Source organism: Diachasma alloeum, unplaced genomic scaffold (genome assembly GCF_001412515.2).
Source record: "Diachasma alloeum isolate Michigan unplaced genomic scaffold, Dall2.0 Dall_scaffold_00185, whole genome shotgun sequence".
In the NCBI taxonomy this organism is placed as follows: Eukaryota; Metazoa; Arthropoda; class Insecta; order Hymenoptera; family Braconidae; genus Diachasma; species Diachasma alloeum.
This window is the reverse complement of record NW_021680351.1, coordinates 336,513-354,092: the sequence shown is the minus strand read 5'-3', so window position 1 is coordinate 354,092 and position 17,580 is coordinate 336,513. Positions and strand designations below refer to the sequence as shown.

General features: G+C 41.3%; 4 protein-coding genes across 4 annotated transcripts; 3 read left to right on the top strand and 1 right to left on the bottom strand.

Annotated features, from left to right (window-relative positions):
* Nucleotides 1–118: 118 nt before the first annotated feature.
* Nucleotides 119–3,220, top strand: LOC107048046 (U3 small nucleolar RNA-associated protein 14 homolog A). The gene is made up of 3 exons (XM_015271002.1): nucleotides 119–314; nucleotides 532–2,503; nucleotides 2,605–3,220. The coding sequence occupies exons 1-3, from the start codon at nucleotides 214–216 to the stop codon at nucleotides 3,097–3,099; spliced, it is 2,568 nt and encodes an 855-aa protein (XP_015126488.1). The 5' UTR covers nucleotides 119–213; the 3' UTR covers nucleotides 3,100–3,220.
* Nucleotides 3,221–3,895: 675 nt separating this feature from the next.
* LOC107048190 (S-adenosylmethionine decarboxylase proenzyme) lies at nucleotides 3,896–13,543 on the top strand. The gene is made up of 5 exons (XM_015271257.2): nucleotides 3,896–4,205; nucleotides 6,583–6,669; nucleotides 11,314–11,440; nucleotides 11,871–11,973; nucleotides 12,933–13,543. Exons 1-5 carry the CDS (start codon nucleotides 4,078–4,080, stop codon nucleotides 13,517–13,519), a joined length of 1,032 nt encoding a protein of 343 aa, XP_015126743.1. The 5' UTR covers nucleotides 3,896–4,077; the 3' UTR covers nucleotides 13,520–13,543.
* Nucleotides 13,526–16,415, top strand: LOC114841689. Its single transcript, XM_029126758.1, has one exon. The coding sequence runs from the start codon at nucleotides 13,775–13,777 to the stop codon at nucleotides 14,252–14,254; it is 480 nt and encodes a 159-aa protein (XP_028982591.1). The 5' UTR covers nucleotides 13,526–13,774; the 3' UTR covers nucleotides 14,255–16,415.
* On the bottom strand, nucleotides 16,339–17,344 carry LOC107048001 (transmembrane inner ear expressed protein). The gene is made up of 2 exons (XM_029126757.1): nucleotides 16,993–17,344; nucleotides 16,339–16,597 (listed from the first exon to the last, which is right to left on the bottom strand). The coding sequence occupies exons 1-2, from the start codon at nucleotides 17,333–17,335 to the stop codon at nucleotides 16,437–16,439; spliced, it is 504 nt and encodes a 167-aa protein (XP_028982590.1). The 5' UTR covers nucleotides 17,336–17,344; the 3' UTR covers nucleotides 16,339–16,436.
* Nucleotides 17,345–17,580: the final 236 nt, after the last annotated feature.

The following is a 17,580-nucleotide window of genomic DNA, read 5'->3' as shown; positions in this document are numbered from 1 at the left end:
AGTTTAATGTTTCGGCTATCGATAAGTTGTGCACGCAGGCGCGTTCGGAATCGCTTGTACCCACAGGGGAGTATATATAGTCGATTTCGACTAATATTCAAGTGTAACGGACCAATCTGTCTCACCAAGTCTCCGGCACATGTCTCTTCTTAACCTCAAATTTCTCCAAAGTCCAGCGTGTTCCGATAGATAATTGAAAAAAATTGTTAATTAATGATGAGTGACCTGGAGAATGATCTGGAGAGCGATCATGAGGTGTCCAAGGACCACTCCAAGCTGCTGGAGGAAGTCGCGAAGCTTGATCGTGGCCAGAGGTAAGCTATCATCAATGCTGATTACAATGGCAAAAAATGAACATTTCTCCCAAGTGAATTTTATCCATTTTATTTCATTTTACCCATTTTATTAACTTGTTAAATTTATGTTTGGCTATTTGGCAAAAATATTTTTTGGTAACGGTTTAATGGATATTTTCAAGAAAGGGAGCGAGCGAGGGGCTGCTCGCCCCAGTAACTAAATAAATCTTTCCAGAGTAAAGAAGCCCAGCCGAAGTGAGCCGAGCCTGCTCGTCTCGGAGTTCCACCTGGTGAAGTCCGGCGTCACCGACAAGGACTCAGTCCACCTGACGGACCTCCTCCGCACGCTGCAGAGCAACCCCACCCACCGTCCGATCACCCAGAAGATAAAATCCCTCCGAACCGCCAGCAAAGTCCTGCCGAAGCCCCTGGAGAGGCCCCAGGCCGAAAAGCTAAAACGAGAAATAGCCTTCGAGAACACGAAGAAAGAGATCCAGAAGTGGGACGCGATAATCACGCGCAACAGGACCGCCCCGAAGCTCTCGTTCCCCCTGGCCCAGGGTGAGGTGTCCCTCAAGGGCACCAGCACCTCTGACTTCATAAAACGATTCAGAGTGCAGTCAGACCTGGAGAGGGAGCTGGCAGCCCTGGAGCCCCAGCAGCCGGAGCCAGAGGAGAGCAAGGACGACTTTCCCCTGACCCTCGGGGAGATCCTGGAGAGGCGGAGGGAGGCAGCGAGGTTCAGGGCTCAGCAGTCCTACAGGGAGGCCAAGGCCCATCGCCAGAATAAAATCAAGAGCAAGAAGTTCCACCGAATAGCGAGGAAGGCCAAGATCAAACAGCAGATCAAGGAGTTCGAGGAGCTCCAGAAGACCGATCCCGAGGCTGCACTGGAGAAGCTGGAGATGCTGGACAGGACGAGGGCGGAGGAGAGGATGTCGCTGAGGCACAGGAGCACTGGCCAGTGGGCGAGGAACAAACAGGTCAGGGCGAAGTACGATGCAGAGAGCAGAAAGGTTCTTGCCCAGCAGTTGAGCATCAGCAGGGAGTTGACGCAGAAGGTGACGAAGGGGGAGAGCAACGAGAGCGACGAGGGGGAGGACGAGGGGGTGGTGATCGACGGGGGGGACAATCCTTGGATCAATGCTGTCAAGTCTGGTGAGGAGATCGAGGAGTTTGTCAAGGGCTACAAGAAGTACTGGGACGAGAGGAATAAACGTGTTGAGGAGGAGAAGGTGATGAGGGCTCAAGAGAGGGGGGGAAGTGCTGGGGGAGGCGATGAAGGGGTGAACATTGTTCCAGGGGATGTTCCTGACGCTTTGAATCCTGTGGAGGAGGTTGTTGGGGGTGGAGACCTTGGAGAAAATTCAAAGAAGAGTAGCAGGAAGGAGACAACGTCGGTGATTAAATCGAAAACGTCTGAGGGAGAGGATGAAGGGGTGGAAATTGCTTCTGCTGATGTTTCTGGCGTTTTTAATGTGGAGGAGGGGGCTGGAGGGGGTGGAGACGGTCCCGGTGAGGGGAGTTCGAGGGAAAGCAGAGGGAAAAGTAGGAAGAGGGCGAAAACACTGGAGAGTGGGGAATTAGGGGGGAACGAGGAGGCATTCGAGGTTGAAGAGGTGGAGGTTAATGGTAGAATTGTAAAAGTGAAGAAATCTCGAGGGACATTCACGTCTCAGTGGACGATAGAGACATTCCCTCGACTGAGACCCAGAGCAGAGGAATCTTCACTGGATTTGGATGACATGTTTGATAAGGTGGAGGGGAAAATGAAGCAGAGGGCGAGTAAGAAGATGAGGAGGGTGAAGCAGAAACTGAGGAAGCTGGATAAACTGGCGGATACTGAGGAGAATGAGGAGGAGGAGGGTGAGGGAGAGCTGCCTGATCTCTCCTTCAAGAGTACGAGGCTTCGTCCGGAGCTCGATGGGCCCTTGGACGAGACTGCTGGGGGCCAGGGGGCTCAGGTGGCGAGGAATGCCACGACTCCTCCTGGGGAGGTGGGGGGAGGCACCAAGCGAGGAGCTGACATTGATCCCACGAAATTCATATCTGTGAAACCGAAGCATCTGAGGACGCAAATTCCAGAGGTAATGGGAGATGAGGGGGCCTTGGATGATAGTGAGGATGAGGCGCAGCATAATATTATCAGCGAGGCTTTTGCTGAGGACGACGTTGTCGAGGAGTTCAGGAGGGAGAAGGAGGATGAGGTGATGTTTTTTTATGTTTATGGGATTTTGAGGGCAAAACCATTGGTCCTCAATTGGAAAATTCAGAGGTTTTCACTGAACCTTATTTTTATTCTCTCTAGATTAAAAAATCACAGCCTGAAGATCTGGACCTTCGTCTCCCCGGCTGGGGTTCCTGGGGTGGAAAAAATATATCTCAGAATCTCCGGAAAAAACGCAGATTTATTATGAAATTCCCGAAAGAAGCGCCTCGCAAAGACGAGAATAAAGGAGACGTGATCATCGTGGAGGATGCGAACATCCAGATAAAACGACACTTGGTCGCTGAGCTGCCTTATCCATTTACCAGTGTCGCTGATTATGAGGCGAGCATACGGGCGCCAATTGGTCGAGACTTTGTCCCCGAAAATGCACATAAACGGTTGACTGATCCCGCGGTGGAAACCAGGATGGGAACGATTATTGAACCCATGGACGAGGACGTTCTGGTCAATAAGAAGAGGAAGATTACTGGGCTGTTACCAGATAGGGGCGATAGGGAGGGGAAGAGGAGAGTCAATAAGAAAAATTATAAGAGTGGGAAGAAAACAGGAATCAAACAGAAGAAAATTAAGTGAAGTTAAGGAAAATTTTGAGGCAATACTCAAATGAAGGGGAAAACGATGTAAATTATTAATTGATAACTAGTTCAATTGAAGGAATTTTTATTCGTTTGGAAGAATAAACGATTTTAAGGGATGTGGAGAATTATTTCCTCCAAAACTCACTAATTACCGAGATCAATCAATAATTAACAAAACTTAATAAAAAATAAAATGAATTACTAACAAAACACATTCCCCAAAATTTAAATTTCGTCAATTTTCCATTTATCGTCAAGTATAAAATGTCAATCTCTCCGGGGGAACGCTTGCGCGCATGCGCCCTCCAAAAAACCAAATCTAAAAAAAAATGGTGGCAACAACAAAACAAATCGTTCCCTCATCATAAACTTCTTTCAATTCCTGGATTATCCTCACAATGACTAGAGTTAGCACAAAACCTCAAAAAAGATTTTCCCTAGAGAATTTCCTCATCAACAAAAATTCTTTTCTAACAGTTCCTCCAAAACCCCCGAATTATCGAGATAAATCCATAATTAACAGAAACACTCCCCCAAAATTTCAATTTCGTCAATTTTCGATTTATCCTCAAACAAAAAATGTCAGTCCCTCAGCCCCAAAAACTTTTCAAAATCCCCTCCCAACGCATGCGCCTCCCCGAATAACAAATCTCGATAAAAAAAACATGGTGGGGGACATGACGAAAGGCACTACTGCGCGGGCGCTCGTGCCCTCTCCCTCCCCCACTGTTGTTCCCAACACGCGAGACAAAGAGATCCGAGAAACCCCCGAGAAAATCTACCACTCCGACAACACTTGTTTGCCTAATTCCCTCAGTTGAGTTCGAGAAACAGTCGGCACAAGTTGACAAATAAAGAGTCGTACAATTATCTCACCAGCACCCCATTCGATACCCGAGAGTGAAGTCAAAAGAATTAATCCCGATTAAATAAAGAGTGAAAACAAATTGATATAGAGTTGGAATTGAGTGCGATGGCGTCGAGTAAGGATGACAATTCGGAGAGCGTGCAGTTTTTCGAGGGCGTTGAGAAACTCCTCGAGATATGGTTCACAAGTACTGATGGACAGGACAGAAAACGAGACCTGAGGGACATCCCCAGGTAAATAATAGCTGATTAATTGGTTTATCGTGTCATTTACCTCGCGGTGATTTGTAACTGGAGACTGGTAACTGGTGTGGGTGATACCGCCCGGTCTTTTTCATTACTCGTCCACCCCCTTTAATTCGCTATGACGCAATACAACTCGAAGGTGAGGGACGAGAGAGGGTCTAGGGGCGACAGTTCTCAGTCAACAATATTGTGAACAATTGTTTGGGGACTGGGAAAACGTGGGTTCAGCTTTATAACCTAGGTGGGATGTGATGCTGGTGCTAAGGGAAGATTCGCCTGGGGAAGGCTCGATTTAGGGAATTCTAGGGGGGATTTTCCAAGTCGTGAGAGAATTCGTGCGGGATTGGCGGAAATTTGATCGTATGTTTGTTTGACCCTTAAACATCGTCTGGTACTCTAGGGGACAGTGAGGCTAGGGGAAGGTTCGATTTAGGGAATTCTAGGGGGGATTTTCCAAGTCGTGAGAGAATTCGTGCGGGATTGGCGGAAATTTGATCGTATGTTTGTTTGACCCTTAAACATCGTCTGGTACTCTAGGGGACAGTGAGGCTAGGGGAAGGTTCGATTTAGGGAATTCTAGGGGGGATTTTCCAAGTCGTGAGAGAATTCGTGCGGGATTGGAGGAAATTTAATCGTATTTTTCGTTTGACCCCTAAACATTGTCTGGTATTATAGGGGGAAGTGAGGCTAGGGGAAGGTTCGATTTAGGGAATTCTAGGGGGGATTTTCCAAGTCGTGAGAAAATTCGGGCGGGATTGGAGGAAATTTAAGCGTATGTTTGTTTGACCTCTAAACATTGTCTGATACTATAGGGGGAAGATGGGGCTAAGGGAAGGTTCGATTTAGGGAATTCTAGGGGGGATTTTCCAAGTCGTGAGAAAATTCGTGCGGGATTGGAGAAAAATTTAATCGTATGTTTGTTTGACCCCTAAACATCGTCTGGCACTCTAGGGGAAGCTTCGATTTAGGGAATTTTAGGGGGGATTTTCCAAGTCGTGAGAAAATTCGTGCGGGATTGGAGGAAATTTAATCGTATGTTTGTTTGACCCTTAAACATCGTCTGGTACTCTAGGGGAAAGTGAGACTAGGAGAAGGATCAATTTAGGAAATTCTAGGGGGGATTTTCCAAGTCGTGAGAAAATTCGTGCGGGATTGGAGGAAATTTAATCGTATGTTTGTTTGACCCTTAAACATCGTCTGATACTCTAGGGGAAAGTGAGGCTAGGGGAAGGTTCAATTTAGGAAATTCTAGGGGGGATTTTCCAAGTCCTGAGAAAATTCGTGTGGGATTGGAGGAAATTTAATCGTATGTTTGTTTGACCCCTAACCATTGTCTGGTACTATAGGGGGAAGATGGGGCTAGGGGAAGGTTCGATTTAGGGAATTCCAGGGGGGGGGGATATTTCTGACAAAAAGTCCTGAGAAAATTTCTTTGGGAGTGGTCGTGTGATTGTTTGACCCTTGTGACCCTTTAAAATAGCCTCATAACCTAGGTGTGATGTGATGTTGAAGCTAGATTTAGGAGATTCTAGGGGGGGAGGCATATTTCTAAGTCTTGAGAAAATTCGTTTAGGATTGGTCATGTCATTGTTCGGCCCTTGCGACCCTTAAGAATTGCTTGGTACCCTAGGTGAGACATGTCCACATAAATACTTAATTAGCAAATTTTTTTTTTTCGAGATGAATTCCTTTATTTTCGCATAAAACTTATAATTTCCATTCAGTTCTCGGAACAACGCATTATCAAGACAACTTCTTCTGTTGATTCCCATTAATCAGTCATTCTTCCAACTGTATAATTGACGAACAATTAAAGCCACCAATAATTCCTGCACTGTTTGCACTAAAATTGAAAAACTTCATAAGTTTAATTGTAACGGAAAGTGCTATGGAATCTGATTTTTCCTCGTAAAACTGTCGACCATAAACGCACTTTGATTAATTAATTTGTCTGCTCGAGTCTTCCATCTTTCAATGCAAAATAATCAATGACCATTTTACCGAGTCTTATCCTCGCGTTTAATTGATCATTAAGCCTTTTATCACATTCCTTCTACTATCAGTTGACCTACAAACCCGATAGCTCTCACCAAGTGAGCGAATTACAAGCGATTTGATGTCTGATATTATTGTGACGAACGAATAGTTGGAAAATTTTTATGAAGTATCCGGCGTGCTTGAACCCGACACTCTTCTCGTGATCGATAATCGCAAGTTTTCCCCCGACGTTGTGGCTACACAGCGTAGTAGCGATGTCTCGAGTTGATATTATACTCACACGTGTGCATAACATGCAAGCCCTGTATCTTCAACTTTAATGATCAATTGGTGATAGCTTGATGTGGCTTTTATGATTTCGTTACAGACACAAGTGGGAGAGTCTTCTCAAGATCGTGCGCTGTGAGATCATCAGTTTCTGCAGGAATGATCAGATCGATGCATATGTTCTAAGGTAATTTATGAGATATTTATTTTGATTTTTTAGGGGGGGGGGCGGTAGGGGAGTGCATTTTCGTATTGTCGAAGTTATGTTGGGAAACATGATTTTGGGGATTTTGAGGGTAAAAGGGTGTTGTGACCCTTGGGGGTCGTTTGACCTTCATGACCATTTGACAACCCCCAATTTCGACTCCCCAATCATCTCTTGAACCAGGAAAATGAACTATTTAGCGAAATTCAGAAAACTTTGTTTGTTTTATTTGAGGTCAAATGATCCTTAAGACGGTTGGAGTCGAGGGTCAAATGGTCTTAAGGGCTAGACGGTTGTGAGAAGACTGATCAGAAAGGGTCATTTGACTCGGAAGTCTACCCGTCTTCAAGAATCGTTTACCTCTTAAGGCAATTTGACCTTCAGCTCCAAACATCCTTGGGGTCGTTTGACCCTCAAAACTATTTAACCCTCAATTTCGATTCCCTAATCGTCTCCTTGAACCAGGAAAATTAACTATTTAGCAAAATTCAGAAGTTTTTTTTGTTTTATTTGAGGTCAAATGGCCCTTATGACGGTTGGAGTCGAGGGTCAAATGGTCTTAAGGACTAGACGGTTGTGAGAAGACTGATCAGAAAGGGTCATTTGACTCGGAAGTCTACCCGTCTTCAAGAGTCGTTTACCTCTTAAGGCAATTTGACCTTCAGCTCCAAACATCCTTGGGGTCGTTTGACCCTCAAAACTATTTAACCCTCAATTTCGATTCCCTAATCGTCTCCTTGAACCAGGAAAATTAACTATTTAGCAAAATTCAGAAGTTTTTTTTGTTTTATTTGAGGTCAAATGGCCCTTATGACGGTTGGAGTCGAGGGTCAAATGGTCTTAAGGGCTAGACGGTTGTGAGAAGACTGATCAGAAAGGGTCATTTGACTCGGAAGTCTACCCGTCTTCAAGAATCGTTTACCTCTTAAGGCAATTTGACCTTCAGCTCCAAACATCCTTGGGGTCGTTTGACCCTCAAAACTATTTAACCCTCAATTTCGATTCCCTAATCGTCTCCTTGAACCAGGAAAATTAACTATTTAGCAAAATTCAGAAGTTTTTTTTGTTTTATTTGAGGTCAAATGATCCTTAAGACGGTTGGAGTCGAGGGGCAAATGGTCTTAAGGGCTAGACGGTTGTGAGAAGACTGATCAGAAAGGGTCATTTGACTCGGAAGTCTTAGCCGTCTTCAAGAGTCGTTTATCTCTTAAGGCAATTTGACCTTCAACTCCAAACATCCTTGGGGTCGTTTGACCCTCAAAACTATTTAACCCTCAATTTCGATTCCTTAATTGTCTCCTTGAACCAGGAAAATTAACTGTTTAGCAAAATTCAGAAGTTTTTCTTGTTTTATTTGAGGTCAAATGGCCCTTAAAAGGTTAGAGTTGAGAAAATTCCCAAAAAAGTGCGAAATTTTCACGTCAATTCACTTCTCCCAAAGATGATCCCATATTCATTTGAATTTGAAACCGCACAATTAACGTTTATCCAGTTGGGACATTCGTTGACCAATCCGAGGGCAATTATCGACAACTTTAGTTCAATAAATAGAAAATTATGAACTCGTAAACCTCCTATTATTAGCTAAACAGCATGGGTTTCTATTCTTATCCACCGTGACGTCACGTAAAAATCAATCAAACCAGCGTTGACCTTGCGAGGGGCTAATTGAACCGTCAGTGACAGCAGTACAAATACAGTAATTAAGAAAAAACTAAATTTTCCGAGGAAGTTATCATCGCTTTCGGAACTGCATCCAAAGTCCATCGGGTGTTGGTGTTATTTTTCATCTGCTATCGTTGTTTTTTTTTCAAGATAACATTCCACGTATTCATCAAATTTTCACGTGAGATTGACTCATTTTATTTGATTTTTCAACAAGGAAGTCCACGGAATATGAGATTAGGAATGGAGTAACAATATATTTTCGATAATGAATTCTCACATTGAAGTGCTATTCGATTACTTCTTTAGTTAATTAATTAATTATGTCGGTAATGAGTGATTTTAGAACGGAAATACCTTCTTTGCAGTCGATAAAATTGTCTACGAATTAATTTTTCATTTATTTCTAAATCGTTACCAAAGATGATGAAATAATTAACTACAGAAAAAGTGACAGAAATCTCTATCTAATTTCGTGCATATCTCCGAAGCTACCGGATTTATAAAAAAATGTTTCGAGACTTTTTTGTAGGAAATTAAATTCTCTACAAAAATGACTTTTGACATTTTTCTCTACTTCCCCTCGTTACTAAGATAAATCGATAATTGCGTTATTGCATGAGATATTTCTAAAACAATTTTTATAATTCATTACTTCCATTTTATTGCTTTACATTTTTTTCAAAAAAACAAATATTTTTCATTTTTTGAAACCGATATAATCTAACGACGGGCTTTGAATCCCCAACCTTCACATTACATGTTCGTGTTCCATTGAATAAAGTAATCAAACACGAACATTCGATAAAAAATATTGCATACGTGTTTTTTTATTTCGAAATATCATGAAAAATCCAAAATTTACATCGAAATGAAGGAATAAATGTGTAATGTTTCTCCCCCAATTTCCAAATGCAGTAATAAAAATTTTACATGCGACTCGAGTCATCAAATCAAGATAAAAATGACTCATTTTCAAAGCTCAACTCAAAAATTCTCTTATCAATAAAAACAAAATTGATAAAGTATCCATTATTGATTGCTTCCTCATCAGTTAGTCGTTATCACCCTGAATTTCTAGAATATTTCCATCAAATATCCTCAAACCACAAACCGATCACGTGAATTTCGACCTTCCCCTCAATCATTGCATTACTTTTTATATATTCCCCACTTATTTCTCAATACCCTCAGGTATACACATGTCTTACGCATCCGGAAACAATTTTTGGCACTATTTCAAGTGCCTTCAGACGTTTTGAAGAATTTCGAACTCTTCCGTTCAATTTATTCTACAAAAACAATGGGAAATGCTGAACTAATCGCCATTATTCGCTGAAATCAATGCAATCGAATGATTGGAAATACTCATTCCATTAAAATCACTAGAATTAGTATGTGTCGTGCACGTGCAGTCGATTTGTATCATCCGAACCCCTCGGGATTAAATATTACGCAATCAAAGTTCATTTGAAGTTTCTTAACCAGAATAAAATGATTAAAAATTTATCTTTCCTTCATTGGCATTTTCGCTGTGAAGCAATCCGCTAGAGACAATTTCTCCATTTTTTTCTATTTTAAATTAAAAACAATTTCATGAACTTTGTCACACTGAAAATATTTTCGAGATAATTTCTCTCTTATTTTCATTTTTTCCGCGGTTTTATCGTAAAATGGTGAATTTGAACCATGAAATTTTCAATATTTTGTTCTGTAAAAGAGTTTTTATTTGACATTTTCTATAAAATAATTTTTATTAGGCACCATTCTTTAATTTCTTTTTTTAATCCCGAAAACTCAATTTTATTTGCCACTTCTGAATTAATTATTATCAATAATACTCGATTGGAAATTGAGCACTAACTCAACCAGAACTTTTTAAATCTTATCAACTTCTGTTTGGAATTTATTTCTGACTTTCATCTTCAAAATTTAAGTTATGTATAAACTACTTTAACAATTTTTTTTTATCGAATTCGTTGGGTTTTTCTATTTTTTGTCACGTGTGATCTTATTCACAAATTTCATCCACTACGTGTAATCAATACAGACACTGATGTTGTCCCCCGTGCAAAGTCGTCACGTGTTCCTTATCTCATTCTCGAAGACAGTTGGGACCATCTCAGGTCAATGTCCCATGTTATCTAGTCGCGATAACCCACAGCTATTTCTGCACTCAGACACAATGACTCGAATGAGGTAAAATTACTCATTAATCCGAATGCTCGTCGAATTGTTGATGGAGCAGGAAGTGCACGTCATTGATTCATTTTTCCAAAACATTGATGACGACACGTTTACCGAGGTCACGATGACGTCTCAGCGGTCCCAGTGTAGAAAGTTAAGATTTAAGTTAAAAATAAAGAGAGTACGTAGTGACGAAAAGGCCATCGCCAGAAGTTATTTATAGTTTTTTGGTTTCTGAAAAAGAGGAAGATCTCGATTGACAACGAAAAACAGATAATTGAGAAGATGGAGGAGTGGAAGAAGGTCCCTGATCACAAAATCATCCATAAGTATAATTTACCAGTCATTTTCATCATAGGAGATTCAGTCAGGAAGTGATCAGACTTGACTTCAATTAACTGGTCAGTTATCTCGTTAATGCTTGGTTTTACGATAAAATGTCTCAAGACATTTTCTCTAGAGAATTTAATTTCCTGTGGAAAAGATATTGACACATTTTGTCGTATGTCCACCCATTTTCGAGATAATCACGAAGCGAGCAAAGACGTCACCACTTCACGACTGAAATCCACCAATTATCAATCATCAATCGTTGAATTATCTCGTTAACAACTGGTTTTGCGTGAAAAACATCAGAACCCATTTTTGCAGAGAATTAAATTCCCCTAAAAAAAGGTCTGACGTCACACAGTCGTATCTCCACTGACAACCGAGATAATCTCAAATAAATTATCCCTAAAAGTCGATTGACGTGATATTTCCTTTGATTTTTAGTGAGAGCAGTATGTTTGTGGCAAAACGTCGACTAATCCTCAAGACATGTGGTACGACAACACCCCTGCAGTGCCTGGAGCCCCTCCTAGACCTAGTGGAGGAGTACACGGGCTTCGACGAAGTAGAAGTGAGTAAATTCTCAATAATTCCATGAGAACCCTTACCCCCTCCCCCAAGGTCGTGATCCTCTGACCTTCAGAGAAAAAGTAATGAGGCAGGAGATGAGAGAGCGAGAAAAAAAAGATGGCAACATCGTGGATAAATTTTCACGGCTCTATTCAGGCTGACAAGTGCCGAGCTATATAACTTGACCTAGTCCATGGAGGAGATACGTTGCTCTATATATAAGTTGAACCTGTGGTACGTCGGATGCCATATCCTCCTGGTTTATTGATCAGCTACCTCCACCAACTCCCCTCACCCTCGACATCCCAAGATTTTGATATCTATGTTCTCACGTTTGTCGCGACGGTGACACACATTTTTTATTTTCTCAATCGTTTGATTTGATGATTGAATGATTTGATTGTTCATGAATTCGATTGTACTGCTTCTAGGATTTGTTCTACTCGAGGAAGAATTATAAGAGACCGGAGCTACAGAATTCACCTCATCGGGCTTTTGAGGATGAGGTTGCACTGTTGGACACTATTTTTCCGGGTAATTATATGTTTATGGTTGTTTTTATGCATTTTTTTTTATTCTTTACTCTTTCAATGCTTTTTCAATACTCTTTTGGTGATTGAGAAGGTAGAAATGCTTTCCGTTGAACAGACAAAATTTGTAAATAGGGATAGTATTGAAATTGACGAATGTGATCTGGGAAAGAAATGAAACACCAGGAGAAACAACTTTTTAGCATAATTCAGGAAACTTTTTTTTTTGACTAGTTGAGGGTCAAATGGCCTTGAGCGTCAGGAAGGGCCGTTTGACCTTCAACACCATTTGACCCACAATTCCAAACGTCTTTAAGGGTCATTTGGCCCTCACGACCATTGAGCCCTTAACTCCAGATGTCCTTAAGGGTCATTTGACCCTCAAAACTATTTCACGTATAATTCCAGCCATTTTTAAAGGTCTTTTGACTCTCAAAACGAATTTACGCACAATTTCAAACGTCTTTAAGGGTCATTTGGCCCTCACGACCATTGAGCCCTTAACTCCAGATGTCCTTAAGGGTCATTTGACCTTCAAAACTATTTCACGTATAATTCCAGTCATTTTTAAAGGTCTTTTGACTCTCAAAACGAATTTACGCACAATTTCAAACGTCTTTAAGGGCCATTTGACCCTCAACTCCCGCCGCTCCGAAGGGTCATACAACTCTCATCCCCAAACGTTCTCGAGGGTCATTTGACCTTCCACTTCAGACGTGCCAAAGGCCATTTGATCCTCTATTTCAGACGTTCTTAAGGGTCTTTTGACCCGCAATTCCAAACGCCCTCAAGAGTCATTCGACCCTCACCCTCCCCCAGCCGAAAAAAAAAGTTTCCTGAACCTCTCCAGGTGCTTCAGCCCCCATCAATCGTCACTCCCTGTGAGAACAACAGCAGAGTTATCACACAACTCTAACTTCCGGCAAAAAAATAATTTGCTCCTTGACCCCCTTGACCCTGCAGACGGCGAGGCGTTATGCCTGGGCGACGCAGACACCGACTGCTGGTACCTCTACGTTCTGAATCGCGAGCACGCCGCCTCTACCCCACCCGAGCCCGACCAGACCCTCGAGATCCTCATGACAAATCTCGATCCCTCCATAATGTCCATCTTCACCCGGGACGTCTGCTCCTCGGCGTCCGAGGCCACTCAAAAATCCGGCATCGACAAGCTCATCCCCACAATGCTGATCGATGACTTTCTCTTCGAGCCCTGCGGCTACTCCATGAACGGTGTCTCAAAGTCCGGCAACTACATGACAATCCACATAACACCGGAGCCCGAGTTCTCCTACGTCTCCTTCGAGTCCAACATACCGGAGACATCCTACACAGAAGTCATCAATCGTGTCCTCAACACCTTCAAGCCTGGCAAATTCGTTGTTACAATTTTCGCTAATAAAGAGTCCATTGCTGCTGACATACCACGTGAACTCGAGCAAACTGATTATCTGAATGTCCATGGTGAGTGGCTGAGGAATGACGTGCAGTACTGCAGATTCAAGAATTACGACCTAACTTGTGCATTCTACTCGAAATTCCCAAGCTGATGGTTCACTGATGGCCCGTCTGTGCTGCATGTCAACAGCAGCACAGATGGGGCAACCCATCCCCTGGCCCTTTTAACCAATACCCAATCAGTTAATTTAAGATCGAAATTTGATAACACAGGAATCACTAAACAATCAGCAGTATCTCTGAAGCAGGGAGCGTTGAAGACTGAGACGAAAATCATTGATGCTAATGATAATGATAGAGATAAGGATAGGATAAGTTTGGGGGTAGACAATTGTAAAGTGGGGAAGATGAGGTATGACAATGGGAGGATGACGTTTGATAATGGGAATATATCGGATTTGGTGAGCTTCGCTGAGAGGTACGAGGAGATAAGGTCCAAGAGGTCGTTGTCGTCGCCTCAGTTGTTTCAGAAGCCACTGGCCAGGTCCAAGGTGTACAGAAAGGCGTCTTTGAAGAGCTCTAGTTGTGAGGTCAGGAGGAACTCCATGGGCAGGTGCAGTGGCAAGGGAAGGGTCAGGAAGAGGGAGGACGAGGTCAGGGAGGAGGGGGTGCACATTATTTGTAATCCTTTGGCTACGCAGTATCCTTACGCTACGCCTTTTGGGAAGGGAAAGGATCTGGAGGTGGGGGAGGACGAGCCCAAGTGCAGTCACAGCTCTTGTGGGGGCTTCCTGCCCATTTTCTCGCTCATACCTCAGGGGGTGGTTAGTCTACAGTACTTGAGCCCCAAGATGAAGTTCTCGTGGTGGAGGAATAAGATATCGTGAAGGCACGCTTAAGGAGGTGGAGGCTTTGGCTTGGGGAGATGGTGCTAGGGGGGCTGTTATGGGGTTGGCATATTTTTTATTTTTTTGGGGGGTGGTAGGGAAATGGTGAAGTGGTAAAAGAGGATTGGGGGTGGGGAAGAATGAGTGAATGGTTTCAGGGGGAATTGTCGGATTATATCTTGGTAAGGGATTTTGGGGGAAAGTGTCGGGGGATATTTTTGGGTGGAAATTTTGGCAGCTTTAAAAAAGATTTATGACTTTTTGCTGGAGGATCACTCGTTCTGACGGTCGTTTGACCTTCAAGACCATTTTTTCGTCAACTCCAGACGTTCTTACATTTTTTTCAATATTAAATTTCTCTACAAAAAAAAATCCTCTGACATTTCCCCTTAAATCACATCTCTCCGAGATAAATTATAATTCGATTTTTACCACTTCACTGTATAATTCATCTCTGAGGTCTCTGTTTTTGATAAATATTTTCGAGTCTAAGAGAGATGAGGAAATTTTTTGTGAGGGTATCGCGATAATTTTGATATCCACTTCTGCTATTTTCTAGTTATTCCTCGAAAACTGTTACCAATCCTGTTTTTAATGAATTGATTTTACGTGTTTTATTGTCTTAATGTCAATTATAACATCATAGATTGTAATCCTGTTATATCCCCTTTGTGATTGTCATCGTACGTGATACAATTTTTGTAGTGAAATTGTAGATTTTATCGAGAGAAATGATATTGTCTTTCAGCATCAGGCATTTCGATGTACCTTTCTCATTCGCTTTACATTACCCCCAACAGCAAAATATTTTAATTAATTGCATAAACAACGTGCTTAATTAGCTATCTATTAAAAGAGTTGATTATCAACTCAAAAAAAAAAACAATTGGAGAGAAAAAAATGAAAGGAACATTATGATTGAATTTGTGAATTGTGCTGAGCGCAGAATGAAAAATTATTGTTTTCATTTATCTCATTTTTTCTTAACAAACACTTCAGACTCATTAATTGTTACGTTGGGGAGTAATTGAAGGCGGATAATCTCAGTCGATGCAGGAATAACTGCGATTGATTAGTCATTCCTGTGTAATTTTAAGAAAAAAAAATACAAAAAAACAAAAAAAATACAAATTTTATTCTCTGTGAGCGTTATGTATGCTAAGAAGAAATACTATTATATATACAGAATATATTGATATAAAAATATTACTATGTCTCTCTGCGATAAGTCTCTAGAGATTATTATCAAAAAAAAGGAAATAAGTGGTGAAACGATTGAAGAAAATTGAAAAAGACAAACGAGTCGATTTCGGCATTTCGTTAATTACTCAATTATCTCGTTAATGAGTCATTCTAGGAGAAAGTGTTCTGCGAGCAATTTGCAGGAGATTAAATTCCCTGTAAATAATGTATTTGAGAATTTCCCCTGAAACCGCTCGTTATCGAGATAATTCAAGCTCGAAGAATGGAAAAAATCGATTTGTTCTTTTACGTTTCACCACTTGATTGCTGAACCAATAATTAATAGAATCTAACATCAAAGTTATTTAATACGAAAATTTTTACCTGGATCTTACGAACGGACATACCGCACACGATTAAAAGGAAAAATCTATGAATGTCGTAGAGAAAAAGCTCTTCAGAAGATTTTTTAAATCCTAAAAGGAGATTAAAAAATATAGAATTCTTTCATTAAACTCTTTAGTGTCACTAGAATAATCGAAAAATGAGAGACCTGTACCTTATATTTCTGTACGAGAGATAAGTAATAGTTCTATTAGAGAAAAAATGAAATAAAACAAAAAAAAAATGAGAAAATCTATGTAAATTCGTAGAAAGTAATTCCTTTAGAGATAAAAAACCTTTGAAATCGAAGAAATGACTATTTTAATTAAGCATACAAATTGCATCAATCAAATGGTCTATTTATTGAATGATTTATATGTCTGAAGGGAAATAAATTACGTTTCATCTGCAAATGAATTCGGTTTAAACAGTAAGGTAAATATTGTGGGAGTGGGTGACACGTTGCATCCACTGAATTACTGAATTACAGATTATTATCTGTAGATTATTCTGTAGAATTAACTGTTGCATGCTGAATCAACGAATTTATGTATCATATTTACAGCAATAAAACGAGAAATTGAGATAGTAAGAATGATGGAGTGTGGATGTTATGCTAGATGACGGTGTGGGGCTCTGGGGTTTTTGATAGACGAGTTCTCATCCTGTGGAACATCAAGCTCAGGGCGCAGGTCAGGTGCTTCGGACTCTTGTCGATTGTCACTGGCTCTTGGTCGTCTTCCTGGACGTCTAGGGATGATTGCACCTTCTCCAGGGCTTTTCGAGGTAGAAACGAAATTATTGTGATCACTTTGGTGGTAAAGACGGGTTTTTAGGAGGAAAACATTTCGTTTGGGTTCTAATGATTTTTTAAAATTTCACTTTGAAGATAAAAAATTTAATAATTTTGAGGCAGAAAGAAAATTCTGCGGATCATGTTGGTGGAGGACATTTTTTTTTCAGGAAAAAATTTTTCTCGGGGTTCAATTTTAATAAATCTACTTTGTTTCATTTTCTCAATTTGTTTCCTTCCTTCAATTTTCAATATCTGTGATGATAATGATGAGAGTACAATGTTTTTTGGATTTCTCTCAACCAATTCTGAGATATCTTCGATTAAAAATATCATTTTTACCCCAAACAGCAAAAAATCGTGATTTTTCGTGAATTACCTTTTCGTAAATCCATTTCGTCCATCTCTCCATTACTAATCTTGGACAATTCCCTCCTAAAGTTCTTCGTCAACTTCTTTCTGACGTAGTCAGCCTCGATATTCTGCTTAGTCCGAGGTACTCTGAACCTGATGCAGCAGCAGAGGCCGATGACAAGAGTGAGAAAAATGGAGATAACGACAGCAGCAAGCTGCCAGACCCTGAATCCACCGAGGGCCTCGTCCTCGAGCCACTTCTCCACTTCGCCCTCCCCACAGTCTCTGATATTAGCAGCCACTTCCTCCGGGCTGCAGGGGGGCGTCGATGGGTCTGGAATCGTCTGTGAAACCGTCGTCGAGTCCATCTCAGCTCAATTAATTTCACTCCATTTCGACAATTTTTTTTTCCTTTTTCAATGTTTTATTTTGCTGGAGATGAGGGATTATTAGGACTGTCGGTTGCGGCTGTGGGTTTGTGGGTCGCTAAAAAACAACTGGAAATGTAGAAAATCGTTTTTGCTTTCACGCTGAGACCTAGGTGTGGCCCGACGAATTATTCCCACCGACACACCCAATTTTTTTTCCACATTTAGCCTCCATCATCGTCACG

Excerpts from the sequence above, each read along its gene's own strand:
- LOC107048046 (XM_015271002.1), top strand. The coding sequence starts at position 214 with ATGATGAGTGACCTGGAGAATGATCTGGAGAGCGATCATGAGGTGTCC. Across the intron at positions 315-531 it reads AAGCTTGATCGTGGCCAGAG|AGTAAAGAAGCCCAGCCGAA; the intron begins GTAAGCTATCAT and ends AAATCTTTCCAG. Across the intron at positions 2,504-2,604 it reads GGAGGGAGAAGGAGGATGAG|ATTAAAAAATCACAGCCTGA; the intron begins GTGATGTTTTTT and ends TATTCTCTCTAG.
- LOC107048001 (XM_029126757.1), bottom strand. The coding sequence starts at position 17,335 with ATGGACTCGACGACGGTTTCACAGACGATTCCAGACCCATCGACGCCC. Across the intron at positions 16,598-16,992 it reads CGAAATGGATTTACGAAAAG|CCCTGGAGAAGGTGCAATCA; the intron begins GTAATTCACGAA and ends TACCTCGAAAAG.
- LOC114841689 (XM_029126758.1), top strand. The coding sequence starts at position 13,775 with ATGAGGTATGACAATGGGAGGATGACGTTTGATAATGGGAATATATCG.
- LOC107048190 (XM_015271257.2), top strand. The coding sequence starts at position 4,078 with ATGGCGTCGAGTAAGGATGACAATTCGGAGAGCGTGCAGTTTTTCGAG. Across the intron at positions 6,670-11,313 it reads ATCGATGCATATGTTCTAAG|TGAGAGCAGTATGTTTGTGG; the intron begins GTAATTTATGAG and ends TTTGATTTTTAG. Across the intron at positions 11,974-12,932 it reads GTTGGACACTATTTTTCCGG|ACGGCGAGGCGTTATGCCTG; the intron begins GTAATTATATGT and ends TTGACCCTGCAG.